This window comes from Lissotriton helveticus, chromosome 3_1 (genome assembly GCF_964261635.1).
Source record: "Lissotriton helveticus chromosome 3_1, aLisHel1.1, whole genome shotgun sequence".
NCBI classification, from domain to species: Eukaryota; Metazoa; Chordata; class Amphibia; order Caudata; family Salamandridae; genus Lissotriton; species Lissotriton helveticus.
Window position 1 is genome coordinate 1,042,106,687 of NC_136061.1, and position 18,850 is coordinate 1,042,125,536.

General features: G+C 42.3%; 1 protein-coding gene across 1 annotated transcript in view; it reads right to left on the reverse strand.

Annotated features, from left to right (window-relative positions):
- Positions 1–18,850, reverse strand: part of MYO3B (myosin IIIB) — a 2,563,893-nt gene that overhangs the window by 346,768 nt on the left and 2,198,275 nt on the right. The window contains exon 29 of the mRNA XM_078681588.1: positions 9,756–9,870. Coding sequence (XP_078537714.1) covers positions 9,756–9,870 — 115 coding nt within the window. The remainder of the gene's footprint in view (positions 1–9,755; positions 9,871–18,850) is intronic.

An 18,850-nucleotide genomic window follows, 5' to 3' on the forward strand; every position in this document is an offset into this window, starting at 1 on the left:
GCGAAGGCTTGGCTGGAAGAACGTAGTTGGCGGGAGGGCGTGTAGAAGGACAGTCGAGAGTTGAGGCAATCTGGTCCGATGTCGTAGAGTGATTTGTGTGCGTGGGTAAGCAGTCGGAAAGTGATCCTCTTATTGACGGGTAGCCAGTGGAGGTCTTTAAGGTGACCAGAGATGTGTTCGTTGCGTGGGATGTCTAATATGAGCCTGGCTGAGGCGTTTTGGATTCGTTGGAGTTTCTTCTGGAGTTTAGCGGTGGTACCTGCGTAGAGGGTGTTTCCGTAGTCCAGTCGGCTCGTGACCAGAGCGTGGGTGACTGTTTTCCTTGTTTCGGAGGGGATCCAGCGAAATGTTTTTCTGAGCATGCGAAGAATGTTGAAGCAGGAGGAGGATACGGCGCAGACTTGTCTGTTCATTGAGAGTGAAGAATCCAGGATGACGCCAAGGTTCCGTGCGTGGTCTGTCGGGATGGGTGCTTTTCCGAGGGCTTCCGGCCACCAGGAGTCGTCCCAAGCAGAGGGGGATGTACCTAAGATGAGGACTTCTGTTTTGTCTGAGTTCAGTTTCAGACGGCTTTGTTTCATCCATTCTGCGACTTCTTTCATTCCTTCGTGTAGGTTGGTTTTGGCGGTGCTGGGGTCATTGGTGAGAGAAAGGATCAGTTGAGTGTCATCCGCGTAGGAGATGATGTTGAGGTTGTGTTGGCGGGCGATGGCCGCGAGGGGGCTCATGTATACGTTGAAGAGGGTGGGACTGAGTGAGGATCCTTGAGGTACGCCGCAGATGACTTCAGAGGCCTCGGACTTGAATGGAGGAAGGCGGACTCTCTGGGTTCTTCCGGTGAGGAACGAGGTGATCCATTCAAGTGCTTTTCCTTGGATTCCGATGTTATTGAGGCGTTGTAGAAGGGTGTTGTGGCAGACCGTGTCGAATGCTGCAGAGAGGTCGAGGAGGATGAGGGCGACTGTGTCTCCATTGTCCAGTAGAGTTCGAATGTCGTCTGTTGCTGCGATGAGGGCGGTCTCAGTGCTGTGTTTTGCTCGGAAGCCAGATTGTGAGGGGTCGAGGGATTTGTTGGCTTCGAGGAAGGCGGCGAGCTGGTTGTTGACGGCTTTCTCGATGAGGTCATGCACCGCTCCATGCTGGGTCACAGTGGCCTAGCAGGACTCTGGGAGGGACTCCCCTCCATCCGAGGAAGAGGGAATGAGCAGCAGTCCGCCATCCCAGAGCGCGGACATCCCATGATCGAATCTCCTCAAAGTTGCCCAGGGGCTGAAAGCATCAAAGAGGCCCCCGCAAACCACTCCAGCACCAGGTAACCGTGATGCTCCCAGGAGGCCCCCACTGGTCTCCACAATCTTCCACAATTTAGCAGAGGGAGTCGGCCGTCATCGATGTGCAAGCGCGGGAAGCCACTATTCTAAATGCAGGGTCGCACAGCCCGGGCAGAAAGAGCACAGCCGACCGTCTTAAAAGGCCTCCCTTTGTGATATATAGAGTCATGAAGGATGGTCATCATCCCCAGCAGTGGAACCACAGCCCCCAGGTGCAAATATCAGCAACAGCATGGGGTCAGATGCAGGGGTCTCACTGGGAGCTCCCACAGGCCACGTGACGTCTCACTCCAGCGGCTGTTGACCCCAAACCACAGTCTGTACATACTAAAATTCAAAACTCTCAAAAACCAGAAGGCTTCGGATGACAACAGGATAAATAACTTGTTGAATAGGCTTCAAAAGGATCCCAAAATCTTTCAGGTTAACATGAGCTAAAAGATTTCAATTGATGAAATAATCCTAACTGATCACACCAAATCAATAACACAGAAAACAACCCCTTCTTTAGTGAATCACAGAAGCGCTTTATCTCCAACAACGTCAATCAGCAAGGATATTAATCATTTCAGTCATATTTAAGTACAAGAAGGATGAAAAAACTCGAGAAGCTACATAAAAATTTAAAAAAACTAAAATTGGAAACTAAAAGTAAATCGATATTGCAACCACTAAAAAAGTACTCAATTTATGAGGCAAACCCAAAAAGGATTACATCTCAACGTGCAACAGAAAAGTGGTTTCCTGGCATGACAATAGAATCGGTTCAAGCTCTTGAATTTCTGCCAACTGCTATAATAAAGTCAATCTTCGAATCATCCTCAAAGTGTCACCAGAGTAACAGACAGGATAATCTGCTTATGCTCTGTAGCCTTCAGGCTACAACAGTAGAACCAAAAACCCCACCAGACATAGAAGAAACTTAGCATAACACATTACTAACAAAACAAAAGGATCATTACTTTACCACGATTGACAAGTCCAGAGTAGAAATCGCTACCTACTAAATACAAACGTCTTTGGTCCAGCAAGTTATGGATTCAATAATGACATATTAACTCAAATATCGAATGGCACTGCTTCTATAATAACATCATTAAATGATCCAAAGATGGTTATCCCGAATGTGGCCTGTCCAGAGGGTCAGGAAACTTTCAAAACCCCCAAAGAGACTGTCCACAAATTTACAAGCAAGCCCTTAATAGGATTTATCTAGTTACAATGAAGAGCCAACTAAAAAATCGACTCAACACAGTTACTCAGTTGAAAAATGAAATTAAGTTAAGAGTAGATGCTCACAATAACTCTTTTCAAATATCTCTTTTCAAAATCTCATACAATCCTGCCAAACTTATGATTTGGCAGGATTGTATGAGATTGTATGAGATTTTGAACCGTTAACAAATATTGAAAATAATACAACTCAAATATTTAGACCATACAGTCAAGTGTCCAAAATAGCATTCATTATTATTATTATTATTATAGAGGCTTTTATAACGCGCTCTGCTACTAAATAGTATAGTATCCTGGCGCGAAGAGAAAAGAAGGGGACAGATCACAGTAAATGCAAAAGAGAGACAGCTATTAGGCATTGGTGTTGAAGAGGTAGGTTTTTAGGCCTTTCCTGAAAGCCATCATTGCAGACCAAAAATGGGTACAGAGTTCACTCGTAAAAAAATTAACTCTCCAAGCAGTTACACTACAGTACTGAAACTGTAACAGTTTGTTGGGATGGGGGATCATTCTTAACTAAGCTGAGCCCAACAAATACCCGCATACTTCGTACAAAGAATGCAGCATTTAGTCAACTACCATTATTTTATGGGCCAGACACCATAATACCTAACCTGATTGATAATCACATTATTTCCACCAACAAGAAGCATTACTCAGGCAGGAACATGTATGTTCCTACTGTCAAAGACAGCACTAACTTACAAAAGTACAGCATAATGGGTCCTCTATCATTAAATAATTCAATACAACTTCATATTCCTCATATCGACCTTTTTAAAGTCGCACCTGTCATAGATAAGCCACAAATGTCTTCCTGGAACATCTCAGGTATGGATCATCAACTGAGTAAGAGCGATAATGAACTTAGGTCTTTCTTAAATAGTTTTCATATTATGTGTCATCAGGAGACATAGAAAACAGACACAATTAAACTCCAGTTGTTCTCTAGCTTTTTATATATCATATTTTATAAAAATAATAAAAAGCTATATTTTATAATATAGCTTTTTATTATATATTATCCCAGAAACCATTTTTAAAATAGCAAAACCGATCCATCAAACTAATAAGTACTTCACTCCATGATTTAGGCTTTTACCAATTAAACGGGAGACATGCAAAAGATCAACCTGCACAATTCGCTTTTGCAGTAATGGACAGGAAGTCTACTTTTGATTATCTAACTTCTGTTAGACCAGGCATCTTTTGGCATGTTTCCCCAGTCTTTTTGATTCTGACCTCCTAGTTTTTGTGTTATTCTGGATATTGTTTGGGCTGGTTTAGTGCTTCTGCGCACTTTAATACTGCTGATCAGTACTAACGTGCAAGTGCTCCTACTGTAAATTGTGTTGATAGATTGGTTTTTCCATGATTCGGAAATTTGATTTACTAGTGTGACCCTAGTACAGTGCATTATGTGTGCCCATTGCCTGTAAATCAAATATTATTAGTGGGCTTGCAGCACTGGTTGTGCCACCCACACACGTAGTCTTTCAATGATGTCTCAGACCTGCCACTGCAGTGTGTGCATGCAGATTTCACTGTCATGTCGACCTGGTAAGTGCACCCACTTGCCAGGCACAAACCATCCCTTTTCTTACATGTTAGGTGCCCCTCAGGTAGCCCAAGGTACCCCCCTGGGCAGGGCACAGTGTATGCGAAAGGTAGGACATTTAATGGTGTGTGCGACATGCCCTGATAATGAAATACTGCCAATTTCGTTTTCACTATTGAAAGGCTATGTTTCCCATAGGGTAACATGGGAATTGCTTTGTACATCATACAAGCATAACTTTCCAATGGGAAAAGATAGAGAAATGGAGTTTAGGCTTCCTGAACTTAGAATTTAAAGATACATCTTTTAGTAAAGATGATGTTTATGTTGTGTGATTGAAAACGCCACTTTTAGAAAGTGAAAAAGTGGTAATTTTCCTGCTTAACTATCCTGTGGGCCTCCACCATTTGTGTATTCACCCTCTGGGTTCAGAGTGACAGGAGCAGGGATGTGCATTCACACTAGGCAGACACAAGGGGGGTTGAGGTGTACCCTGCCTTTCCTGGGTGACTCATCGCCAGGCTCAATAGACCTGGCTGCATTTAGAGGAGTGGGACGAGTTGTCACTTGCACCTGACTGGACTGTGGCTCCCTTTCCCAAAGCTGTCTCACCTTCCTGGAGGGAACCTGGCCTGAGCTGGTTTATGTATGCCAGTGTAACTTTGTTTGGGCTAACTTCAAAGGGAAATGTGGTATAAATATTGGGGCCCTGACCCAAGAACTTTAGAACTCTTTTGGCTCAAACAACCTACCAAGAGGAAGAACTGGAGAAGCTTTGAGGCGGGACTACCACTTTGCTGTGTGCTTTGCTGTGTTGGGCTGCAGTAGCTGCTTCTGTCTTGGGCAGAGAAAGGACAGGACTAAACTTTCTATAACTTCTTTATGAGGGTCTCCAAGGGATTGAGGTTGAGCTTGCCCCGTTCAAGAAGTCTTAGGAACAACAAAGACTTCTGCTACCAGCACTGGGAACTGTGTGTTTTGTGCTCTAACAGAAGAAAGAACAGCCCGACGCTGCCAATGACGCCGCTGCTTGCTCCGTGTCCTGAAGGCACCGCAGAGTTCACTGCCGCAATTTGCACCACAACCCTGGTATCCCCGACAACGACGCAACACCATCACCAACATCACTGCCTGCACCCAGACCTGTGGACACCGCTCGTGGAGAACACAGAGCACCGTCCCGCTTCGCACTGCAGCCCTGGTGTCACTAATAACGCTGCTCAAAGATGACATCAAGGCCACTGCCTGCACCGCGGTTTGGGTGCACAGCTCGTAAGTTACAGAACACACCGCCGCATCCCACACCGCAGCCTTGGCCACCGCCAGTGCCATTGGCCCAGTTCATCCGCTGACGGCAGCGCTGCAAAAACGATGCTGCCGCTGAATTACCGTGCCCTGCCAGCACAGCGACGAGCACTACCCCACTTCGCACTGCAGCCCTGGTCTTACCGACACTGCTGGACACCGTCACCGAGCCACTGCTTGCACTGTGACCTGAGGACACCGCACTGCTGCACTTCGCACTGCAGCCCCGACGCTGGCACTTCTGCCTTCAACTGCACAGAGTTCGATCTGCAACTTGTGTGACTTCAAAGGCCTGATGGCTCCTCCACTGACCTCCGGAACCAACGCCACCGGCTTTTCGCAGCTCACAGGGAGGTCCCCAACACCCTACATTTCTAAATGTACTGTTTGCAGGCAGCAGTGGCCGGTGCAGGTAAGCGCAGTGGGGCGGGCGAGGAGTATGTCGAAAGACGACGGAATAGGGTAAATTAAATAAATAACTCCTATTCCGTCGTCAATCGACATCCCTTCCCCGCAGCACCCAGCCCCACTGTGCTTACCTGCACCAGCCACTTATGTTTGCAGGTCTTAACAAAACCGTAGTTGGCCCGCGACACTGCGGTCAGCCAGAACTATTGTATTTGTTTGTTCATGACGCCGTGAATAGCCCCGGTAGGAGCTATCGACTTCAAGGAACTGGTTTTAAACTCTATTTTTGCTTTATGAGTAGTTTGTATAACTGTATGTTGGATTCTTATCAATTTGGTCTTGTTTTACCCAGATAAATCGTGGCAATTTTTCTAAAACTGGTGTGGTGTCCTTTTGTTGTGTTTTCACCGTATTACTGTTTTTTATGTGCAAATGCTTTACACACTGCCTCGGAGATAAGCCTGACTGCTCGTGCAAAGCTATAGAAGGGGTGAGCAGGGGTTATTTCAGAAGTGTAACTCCCTTATCCTGACTAGGAAGAAGGGTCCCTACTTGGACAGGGTAACAACATGCCAACTAGAGACCCCCAGTTCTAACAAATGACCAAGTCAATGCAGTCACCACCATATGCTTCCATACCCTGAAGATGCTGAGGAAGATTTTCAAATGTCTCCCAACCAGCACCCAGAAAACTGTCACTCACACCCTGGTCACATGCAGGCTGGACTATGGGAACACCGTCTATGCCAGGATCAATGAAAAAATCAAGAGAAAGCGGCAGACCATTCAAAACTCAGCAGCAAGAATCACTCTCAACCTCCCACGCCACACTCACATCACATCACGCCACACCCAAAGGGAGCTCCACTGGCTCCCCATTCACAAACAAGCACTGTTCAAACTCCTCACTCACACTTTCAAGGTCCTACAAAACACTGGCTCAACATAACTCAACAATCACATCTGCTTTCAGACCCCTCCGGTTGTCTGGATTCCTACTTGTTCAAAGCCCAACCATATGAAAAATTAGATCCAGCAGTTGAGCTTTCTCCTGCATCACTCCTAAAGCATGGAATGACCTGCTGCTGACTCCTTCTCATTTATTGAATTCCACAAGAGCCCGAAGACTGGGCATTTCGGGGAGCCCTACTAGGCCCTAGGTGTTGCTAAACTCACATCTGCTCAGGGCCAGGATATCCTCCCAGGTGATAGTGTTCTGTACAAATTTGCATAACTACGCTAATGGCTATAATAACCATTACTATCTGGATTGCCATTCAGCTAGTAACAATATTTTAGAATGTATCATCAAGAGCGAACTTACTAGACAAAACTAGTGTTGATTGAAGACCGTTTAACCAAAACTGTATCTTCTAACAAAATGCCTGATTTGAATTATTAAGATCCAAGATCAGCGCACAAACAGCTTGTAAAATGGGTAAATAACATAATCTCTTTTTAGTGTCGACTCTAAGAATGCATACACATGTATTAACGTATAAAAATAGTAATTAGGTAACACATTCTTATGTTTTTGTCTGGAAGCAGATGTGATTATGTTTTCCATCAACAATATAGGATACAGCATAACTGCAAAAGCAAATAAAGCTTTATAATGTTTCAGATTGTTGTATCTTCCTTGTAATCAATCTGATGGATCTTGAAACCAATCAACAAAGGCTACCCCCAATGTGTCACCTTTGTAAGACCATCACATGTGTCCCTAAAATGGTGAAAAGGTTTGTCACTGATATATTTCGACTAGATGGTCTGCCTCAAGCTATAGTTTCATGCCAAGGTTCCCACTAGGTATCTTATTTTTTGAAAGCTTGATGTTGAACTGTAAATATCCAACAGTGTCTGCCATATGGATTACAGCCCCAGACCAATGGAATTCGATACTTATACTGTTTCTGTAACACAGAACACACAGCACAACTGTCTGGAGTTCGTAAGCCTTGCAGGATTTACCTAAAACAATGTTACAAATTCCAAAAATCAAACGTCTCCTTTTTTTCTCTCTAAGGGTTCATCCTCATGCCTTCCAGACCTACCTCATCTGATTCCTATGGTTCCCCCGCCTCTGACCTTGTTGAGAAGTTGCATGAACAAAGGGAAGAGGTCATAAAAACCCTTCATCTTTATAAACAGAATTAAAAGAGCTGTAGATAATCACAAAAACTAGCCCCTAAATTTCAACCTGGCAAGAAAGCTTGGTTGTCTTCTATATTTCTGCCCTTCGAACAACTGCCTACTTGCTTGAGACCACATGTCGTTGGCTCCTTTACTTCAGCAAACAAGTAAACCAAGTTTGTCTACTGATTCCTGGAAGGTACTTCTGACCATCCATGTTTCACAACTCAAACCATATGTTCCAGACTCTTTAATCATTTATTTCCTCCTTTTCCAATAATTGTCGATAATCATCCTGAATATGAGCCAGTGAAACCTGGTATCCCTGAGACTTTCAGAAGCAATTGCTAATTTCGGTGTAGTGGAAAAGATACCCACCTAGTGAGAGATCTTGGGTTCCAATTGCCATCCTCTCATGCACCAGCTTTACCCTGCCTTTTTTGCAACTGAGTTGCTGACAAGCCAAGTGCTCCAGAAGGGGGGCATACTACTAAATTACTGCACAACTAACCACATGGGATGTCGTTGTGATGTTGCCACTCTGTGCTTATCTACCTATTTTCTGGACACCCATGGCCTATGGCCGGGAGCAAAGCAGGGGCAACAAGTAGAATTCTGTATGTGCATCTGCTCTTTTCTCCATTGGTGTAGTCTCAGATTCGGGGTTCGCATCATGTCAGACATACAGGTGCCATCTTGCTTTTTCCTTGTGAAAACCTAGTGCTGCCGAACATTGCAGAGGATTCACAAAGGCAGGATGCGAGACATGCCATACAAACTAGTCTCTGCAGTTAACAACACCTTTCATCAGTTTGGGTATAAAACTTACCAATGCAAGATGGCGACACTTCCTATCTTTCATGTTCCTGCTTCATGTTATCCTTCTATAAAAGATAACGTCTTTCACTCCTCTCTGTGTTACTATGCAGTCTGAGATGGTTTCTCGCCTGCTGGATTTCCTGATTCTGAACTTCTACTTCTGAAGACAGTTTTGTATGTTCCTTTTGTTGACTAACTCTGCCTTGGAAGTTTCCTGTTGGAAGTTTTTATGCCATTCAGCTCTTTTCTTCTTGAAGGTGGATCATCTCTGCAGACACTTATTACTAACATATGGCTTTGTCGTGAGGGGTATTGCGACTAATCTGAAATATCACCTCTACCTCGGGAATACCAGACCTTGACAGCTCAAGAGCTCATCGCGTCTACCTCAGACAGAAACAGGGAAAGTTAAGGAACAATGGAGGAAGTGGAATAAACATGTACAGGAAAGTAATATCAAGGAGCAGGAGGCAGGGTGATGAAAAGCAATGGAGGAGTGTGACAGAGCAATGAGTAACTGGTGGTGGAAAGTAATGGACGCTTTTGGAAATGTGGCAGAGCAATAAAGGAACTGGTGGGGGACAAAATTCAACAAAAGAGTGAGAATGTTTGGGAAAGCAATGGAGGGACTGGGAGGGCCACACTCATAACAATAAGGAGGGGTGAAAATATAAAACCAAACAAGTACACATGGAAGAGGGAGTAAAAAAACACCCACACTCCCATGGAGTGCTGAAAGAAAAATAAAAAAGTAGTTTCCTCATTGTAAGGAGTGGAAGAATAGTACTCATCCAATCCAAACACTATCAAACAGGAATGATACAGGGAATGGGCAATATTTGGGTATGTGTCACAACACATACACACATATTCTAATTTCCAAATGTCTTGCAGAAAACCAACATTCAGAATCATGCTATTTATAACACAGACACTGACAATATTAAAAATGTATGTGGACTCACTCTTCAGTATTTGAAATGCAGACTGATTCTGTTGGCGATGTCTTCAGCTTCTCATCACAGTTCTTACTGGTTCTTAATCTTCTATATTTTTTTCTGGCGAGGTGTCCCCGATAAGCTTAAAGAGAAACAGAAATAATAGACATAAAGGTCATCATCAGCAGGTGTTGTGTTTTGTAAGAGGCATTGGTTTTAGTGTCCATTGTGCCCCTGGTATGGCCTGGCATTGCTGATGTAGCAAGCAAAGAAGTTTCTCATCTTATATGCTACCTGTGCTAATGATTTTCTTCATGCATTTTCCCAATTTCCTCTGCACCCACTTTAATTCTCCACTCCACTCACAAAGAAACCAACTGTAGTGAAGGTGACTATTTCCTACCATCGGCTGTGGGTGAGGGAAGGTGCCTAGGTTTCAGGCAATGTTTGTAAGATTATTAGGCCTATCGTTCATAAAGATTCTCTGCAAAACATATGCAATCCCTATTTTAGGAAAACAAAATTCTTTGAAGAGGAATTGTATGTTATATGTATAAAGAAGAGTCGTTTTAATCATGCATAGAAGAACATGTCTATGTTAAGAGACAAGCAAGGGACTTTAAACCTTGAGTCACAATGGGCATTATTTGTTAAAAGGCTATCTTGCATCTGGAAGCTACTGCAGTAGTCTCATTTTAAAGATTTATAGCTACTGTAACCACAGCACAGTCTGTGGTGGTAATTTAGGAAGATGTCTTTTTGCAATTTCTCAAAGTCTCAGACGCATATTATGGAGACCAGAGCTTTTTATTTTTATGGATGAGTGTTTAAATCTTTTTTTTTATCTTGTCAAGATTACACTTTAAGAAGGGAGATGCATTTAGCTGGCTACTGCTTCTAAGCAATAATGGTAACTGCCAGGTCTTAGTTCTATTAAGCTATCATGTGCATAAGTAATCTTGTAATTCTCATGTTCCTGCTATAGCTTTTACCTCCTACAAAATTCTCTAAGTTGAACTCTCCCATACCACCACAAGCAAATAAAGACTTTTCTTTATCTATCACCTCCTGGAGTGATCTTCTCTTTCTTAAATGAGCTTATCAAACACATCACATATCACCTCCTTCTCCATTACAAATCTATCCTTTTGGGAGATTTTTATGATGGGTTGAATACATTGTCTATCACTTCCAAAATTATATCGTTTTGGTCCTCAACAGCCTCCTTCAACATTTTGCGTACTCACTTATGGTAAAGGCTTTATTCTCAACCTCATTATTGTGGAGACAGCATCAAACCCTTGGACCCTATCAACTTCAACTGGTCTGATCATCTCCTCATCTTTTTCTTCATTCCAACCCATATTTTCCTATTAAGGAATAAACTGAAAGAGAATCTAATAGGATTAGTGACTATAACCTTGTAGATGCAGACACCCTGACCTGCTTCATCGCTTTGCCTTTCGTAAAACCACATCCCTCCCGTGAGCTCTCTGGGAGAACTCTCAACAAAACCAAAACCTCAAAGTGGTTTTCATCTATTATTAGACTCAAAAACTGTTCTTTTAGAAGAGTTGAAAGACTATGGAGGATCACTATAACTCCTCTCCTTCTTGTCCAGCTTAAATTAAAAAGAATACAATTATCAACCCTTTATTCCATCAAAGAGTAGTAATTCTGACTTTTCAAATAAACCTCTTTAGAATTCACAAAAACTGAAATTATCTAATCCCATGAGATTAACACCTCTCACTATGGCCCTGACCAATTCAGAAAGAATACATTTGTTTTATTTTATAATGATAAAATGAACAACATTAAACAGGAAATTGATGTCTCTAATATTTCTTCAATTAGGACAGGCATCTTTTTCTCATAACAAGCAAATCCCTCCATAGAGTTTAGAGTGTCTGTTATTTTAGTAACAAGCCCCTCATCATATGATAATCCAGCGCCTCCTGCCATTACCAAAGGCCTTGTTTGAGCAGTTCTCCCTCACTGGCTGGTGCTCATAAATTCCACTCTTCAATGGTGTTGTACCAAACTGAGATAAAGGTGTGTACATCAACCCCATGTGTTTCCATCAATTAGTTAACCATATCCAGGAAAATGACTTCTTGGTATGTTTTTGTTAGCGTTCCCAGCAGACACAGTATGTAATTTACAACATTAAAGGTGATAGAAAACATACTCTTCTCCTTTTTTCAAAGCCACCTCTATCTTCTCATCCTTTGTATTTAACTGTGGGACTCAACACCATAGACCATAAAAATATTCTGTACACTTACAAACAGGATGGGCATGGAAGAAACAATGGTAAAATGGTTTCAACATTATCTCTCAAAGTAGTCAACTAGTTCAAGTTGTCTATTCTAATTCTAATTCTGATCCTCTGTAGTATCCTGCATAGTTCGCTTTAAGGTCCATCTTCTTAAATTGTCTATGTTAAATAATTGTGTGAACTCCCTAAAAGTTATGATATTTTGTGCCAATGATATGCCAATGACACACAAGTATATCTTAAACTGGGCTGATTTAAATCAATCTCCAAGATTAAATCATTCTTTCCGCAATGGATGGAACAAAAACCCCTAAGACGCTGTGCTTCAAAGAAAATTCATTTATTTTCCTTACCCTGGAATCTAAATCAGCAAACAAACCTCTTTGGCTTAAAACTTTAAAGACTGCTAACATTACTCCTAAATTGACTACGATAGCTAGATCCTGGTGTTTTCGTCTTGATAACATCCTCGATTTCAGAGGACACATCCGAGCTAATGGCTAGGTCCACCAGATTCCATCTTCAAAAAGTGAAGAATTTAAAATACATTCTCGCCCTCATGATCTGAAACCATGACTACAGTTTTATCCTTTTCATTGTATCCTGGAAAACTGGTTTGTCCCTCTAGGATGTGTTCTTCGTGCTGCTGTCACATTTCTAACCAACATTAAAAAACCTCATTTTGAGTTTGCCATTACATTTCGATATGTGCAATAATCCCTGTTACCAAACATATCAGAATTGTGAGCAATTCAATAAATATTGCATCCCCAAGATGAATTTCAGCATGTCCATCCTGTCCATATTTATTAGAGGGAATTTCCTGGAAAAAACAGGGCATATGTCTTGCCTGCGTCAAATGGTTCTTAGCTGAGGCATGCGGCTCCATGATAACTGCACGCTTTACCTACAAAGCTTTACCCCTCATAAAACACAAAATAAATCTCCAAGAAGCTAATTTACGTCAGTACATCTTGTACTATGAGGCATAACGATATAAGGTGTCGCTAGACTCTGATTTTTTAAGAAGAGACCCATTCTTTGCTGATGCTTTTGTTGCAATACTCACAGAGTCTGGAACACTCTCTCTCTTCATATCAACATTTTTCCCTCTCCTCAGTTTTTATAAATCACCCTTAAAGAAACTCATCATGGGAAACATTTGCATCTGAATGCTTAAGTGTACTGTTTGTCTGTAATAGCTCAGTGCATAGGTACCCCCTCGGCCCCCAACTGGAGGCCATACACACAAGGGGGCACTGCTGGGGGCCCCCAAGCACGATTTCGGACATGGTTTCCATGTCGGACAGGCCGGCATGGAAACAATGCTGGAAACCATGCACCATAATCCCAAGGGCGGAAAGGCCCGCCCTATGGGATTACAAGCCGGTTCCGACTGGCCAACTGACTCCTTGAGCCCATCAGAGGCCAGGCGGCATGACCGGCCGGTTTCCATTCTGACCGGCTGATACATAATCAGCCGGTCAGAATTGAAACCGATGCCGGGCGTCGGAAAGCCTTCAACCGAAGGTCGAAGTCTTTCCAACCTCCATCGAAATAGGCCCCTAAATTTTAACTCTGATGCTTTTGTTCTACCATTTTCTATCTATTTTATTTTATTTTCGATTGTGTAATGCTCTGATACACTGCTACGTCTCATTGGCATCAGTGACAAATTGTAACTATTTAGATCTTTCTTTTTTACATACATTCTGTTGTTCAGCTCTGTCCTCCACTGACCAATGCTTTTCATCAGCTTTGCTACTGCGACAAATAAGTTTCCCATGATGCCATTGTCAATCCCAGCTATGTGTTTACAAAGTTTTAAAATCCGCTTCATGTGGAGTGTTGCGCTACATATCACAATTAGCAAATAAATAAATAAGCTGAGAAGTCTTGTCACTAGATGGGCAGGAACAATTCATACTAGATGATATGGTCATTTGGGAAAAACAAACAGCCAATGCCCACTCATTGTTCCCTCAGATTAACAAAATTGGCTTACCAGGAAGATGAACTTCAAACTTCTAATATATCTCTGTAGAAATGTTAGAAATTCAAACGGAATGGCACTTCGGAGTAGAGAAAAATGCTAATGTCTCTGTAGACATGGCATCTTAATGACATATGGGTCCCACCAACTTATACATGTGTTACGCCTTTCCCAGTGCTTAAGTTGTCAAAATCATAAGTACCAGGAGGTCACTGCAGGTTGCACCAACGATTGCCCCTACCAGCACTGCCAAGAACAGCACCAACACAACTACCAACTGTAAAGAAATATGGGTCATTGGTTGAGGGGATGGAAGGCCCACACAGGCAACAACCACAATTCTTGTCAAGGACAACCACAAACGTCACTAAATTAACCTCTGCTTAACCCTCTGATAGCTTGGCACAAACGCAGTCATGCTTAATTTAGAGGCAATGTATGAAGTAGTTATACAGCACACAAACAGTAATAAAGTGAAAACACACCACAAGAAAATCCTAAATTTTAATAAATAAAATGAGACCAGAATAACAAAAATCCAATCAGTATAACCAGAGATATTCTATTCGACATTTTTTAGGATGAATAGCACCTAAAAGCACAAAGCGCCAGTTGTGCTAGACCGAGAGAAAGTCACAAGTTCAGGCCAACCTCGTTGCAGCATGTGTTGGAAACATGGACCAGCGTAGATCACAGAAATATTAACCTCTCAATCTCCATGGCAAGATTTACGTTAATGGTGGAGGAGGCTGTGAGTCCCTGATTGACCCTTGGAGTAACTCAAGTTAGCCTGGGGTAAGGTAAGCAGGCCCACTATTGTTTGTAGATGGAAGGTAGTCCTCAAACAGTAGGGCAGTCCTTTTTTCTGCAACGTCCAAAGGTCCAGGAGTGTTCTGGTGAGTGGGTCTGGAGGTCCAGTATATATATATATCTCATGCTAACCTTTGTGAGTGGGGGAGTACCCTGTCAAGCCCTCATATCTGGTTTAGGAAAGTTCTTCTTTACCCCATGAAGGCTTCAAAACGTCTACGGGTGACAAAAGCAGGGCCAGCCTGGTATCGATTACTTTATGTGTACAAGAGGGAAAGCCCTTTGAATATAAGTGGGGGTGGGAACAGCCCCTCACAGTCATCCTGCCAGGATGACCTATCCTGTCCACACCTAATGATTGTGTTACTGTCAGGAATCAATACACATACCCCCAACTGCAGGGCCATTCACTCCCATGCGACCCAGGACACTAGCAGAAAGCACAAATGGTTAAGACAAGAAAATGGCAACTTTCCAAAAGTTGCATTTTCAAAATTGTGACTTAAAATTCAACTTTACCATTAAAAAAGGGTTCTACATTAGAATTCATTTGAGTGTAAACAGCATATCTCTATCTGCTCCCAATCCAACGTTATCACTTATTAAATGTAATGAGGTAACCCAGTGTTAATTAATGGGAACTATAGGCCTTACAAGAATGAAAAACAACTTTAGGAGTTTTTCACTGCCCTTTCATGTAAAACTTAAGAACACATATCCTACTTTTTAAATACAATGCACCCTGCCCTATGAGCCTTTAAGGTCTGCGTAAGAGGTGACTTATATGTATTAAAAAGGAAGGTTTAGGCTTAGCAAAAGCTTTATTTTGACAGGTCGAAACAACAGTAAAAAACTGCACAATATGCTGCGTAGCAGGGCTGAGACATGTTTTAAAAGGCACAATTAGTGCTGAACGACCCCTAGTAGTATTTAATTTAAAGGCCCTTGGTACATGTAGTACCATTTAATAGAACTGAATTAAATGCACCAATTTGGTGGTGGCAAATTTTACCATGTTTGAAGGAGAGAGCACAAGCACTTTAGCACTGGTTAGCAGTAGTAAAGTGCTCAAAGTTCTAAAGCCAACTAAAACAAACTCCAAAAAACTACGAGGGGGTGGCTCTAATCAGTATGGCTGAGCCAATATCCAAAAGAACAAAGTGGAAATGCCAGTACTGATGCAAAAATTATTAAACATTTAAACACAAAGCCTGAAAGAATAATTCAAGGCTAGGAGCTGATTAATAGCTTTTATTATTTAGTTCCAACGAACAGCTCTATTTTAGAAAAGCATATTCAAAACGATGAACAATATTACATGCTACGTACAAAAATAAAAATAAAAGGTAGGGGACTCTTGCATCATATCAAGCATGTCACAAGCATACAACATTCAACCATTCAGGGACAACAACAATTATTAACATGTGCAGTATATTACAGTGATTTACAATAAAAAAACAAGCACAACAAGGCTGAAAAAGGGCCACGGTCTGCAAAATATTTTGGAAACTATTACTTAGAGAGTTGTCTACAAAAAGTACATTCCTTACACAAATTAGGATATTCTTGGTTTTTTTCAAAAATTTAAAGAAAAACACAGCAATGTACACGGAAAGTTGAAAAGCAACCGAGCGGTTCAAATAAGCTTATCACCCATGCAGACTCAAGGGTGGCTGTGGGCCTACGCGTTTCGAATCCTGCCGATCTATGAGGATTCTCTTCAGGGCCTTTAGTTATATCTGCCTCGGTGGTAGGCGGGAGTGCTGTGCTGGAGGCGGAATCGCCTGAGAGAACGGAGGAGGTGCCTATTCTTAATGAGCCTTTATATTGGAGTGTAACGGTCGTCGAAGTGGAAAAAGCACGAAGTCAATAGGAATGGGCATTCAAGGATGCACCTTATCGGGGGTGATTTGAGAGACCGTGATTGATTATGGAGGGCGTGGTCCGCCGGACGCGGCTTGCTGTTTACAAACGGATCAAAAGGCCCAAGAACGCGGAATAGCGCGCTGGTATCATTTTGAAAGAATTGAATTGAATCACTATTCCAGGGCCTCGGTCGACGACGTGGCAAGAAGTACACACTCTGGCACAGGCGCCTTAGGCCTTAGGCGCCTGTGCCAGAGTGTGTACTTCTTGCCACGTCGCTCAAATCACCCCCGATAAGGTGCATCCTTGAATGCCCATTCCTATTGACTTCGTGCTTTTTCCACTTCGACGACCGTTACACTCCAATATAAAGGCTCATTAAGAATAGGCACCTCCTCCGTTCTCTCAGGCGATTCCGCCTCCAGCACAGCACTCCCGCCTACCACCGAGGCAGATATAACTAAAGGCCCTGAAGAGAATCCTCATAGATCGGCAGGATTCGAAACGCGTAGGCCCACAGCCACCCTTGAGTCTGCATGGGTGATAAGCTTATTTGAACCGCTCGGTTGCTTTTCACCTTTCCTTGTACATTACTGTGTTTTTCTTTAAATTTTTGAAAAAAACCAAGAATATCCTAATTTGTGTAAGGAATGTACTTTTTGTAGACAACTCTCTAAGTAATAGTTTCCAAAATATTTTGCAGACCGTGGCCCTTTTTCAGCCTTGTTGTGCTTGTTTTTTTATTGTAAATCACTGTAATATACTGCACATGTTAATAATTGTTGTTGTCCCTGAATGGTTGAATGTTGTATGCTTGTGACATGCTTGATATGATGCAAGAGTCCCCTACCTTTTATTTTTATTTTTGTACGTAGCATGTAATATTGTTCATCGTTTTGAATATGCTTTTCTAAAATAGAGCTGTTCGTTGGAACTAAATAATAAAAGCTATTAATCAGCTCCTAGCCTTGAATTATTCTTTCAGGCTTTGTGTTTAAATGTTTAATAATTTTTGCATCAGTACTGGCATTTCCACTTTGTTCTTTTTAACTAAAACAAACTCAGCACACAGGAGGGATGAAGGCAAAAACACACAGGATGGGTGAAGGCAAAACATTTGGGGGGAATTCCACACTCGGGATGTCAGGTCAATCACTAACCATAATACTCCTGCAAGTGTGAAAATCCAGACTATTTCGGGCCACCCAAAGCTATATGAATGGCTCAGACAGCACATATTAGTAATTTTGAATGTGGATTGAGTTATTATCTGAAAATTAGACACAAATTGCCAACACGTGGTAGACTGTCATAAGTACCGGTGTTGATAATTAAGTGCGGTGTCGAGCACCGGAAACCACTGTCTCCAATTAGGCACTAGACTTTCCCTATTCATTTGGTGCGTAACTTTTTAAAACAACAGTTTTTCTGTTTAGTATTTTAACTATAAGGGCTAAAGTACTGCTGTTTCCTTTTTCTCCTTTCAGAAGCAAACATAAACCTCTAAGTTATGATTCTGTGGTCTACTTACGAGATTTAAATATATTTTGTAATTGTAAACATAGCCATAACCTGGTTTTCCTCTTCCAATTAAATTTCTTTGCTGATCTTAAAGCAATTTGTCACTGATGTCAGTGAGATGTAGCAGCGTATCAGGGCCATTATACAATCAGATTATCATTATCATTATGAGTTCCCGTCGTCTATGTGGGAAGATTCTGGATATAAGGATACAGCATGGTATCGCACAGTGTAATATCAGAGATTGCAAGTTTTCCACCCTGTGGAATGGGAAATAACATGCAGACTTGGTAATACCAGGTCCAATTACGTATTTTCCACCTTTCCGGGGGAAAAACCGTGCCCTCGTTTACAAACCTTTGCTGCATGCTTAAAGTGGTTGGGAAACGTGGTACAGCCTTTTCTCCTCAGATGTAGGGGGTGGGCTGAGAGTGGGGGCAGCTGGAGTAAATATTTCCATTCCCTTCAGCTAGTGGAAAATGTTCTGTTCTGCACAGCTGAAGTATGAGGGCGGATGGGATTGTACACAGGAGCTGCACACAGTTCCGCCGAAGTTGCCAGGTCTGGTATCTCTCGGCTTAAAATGATCAGATTCAGAGTTTGACGACCAGATAATTCCAGTTCCGGAGAAACCAGAAAGCTTTTAGC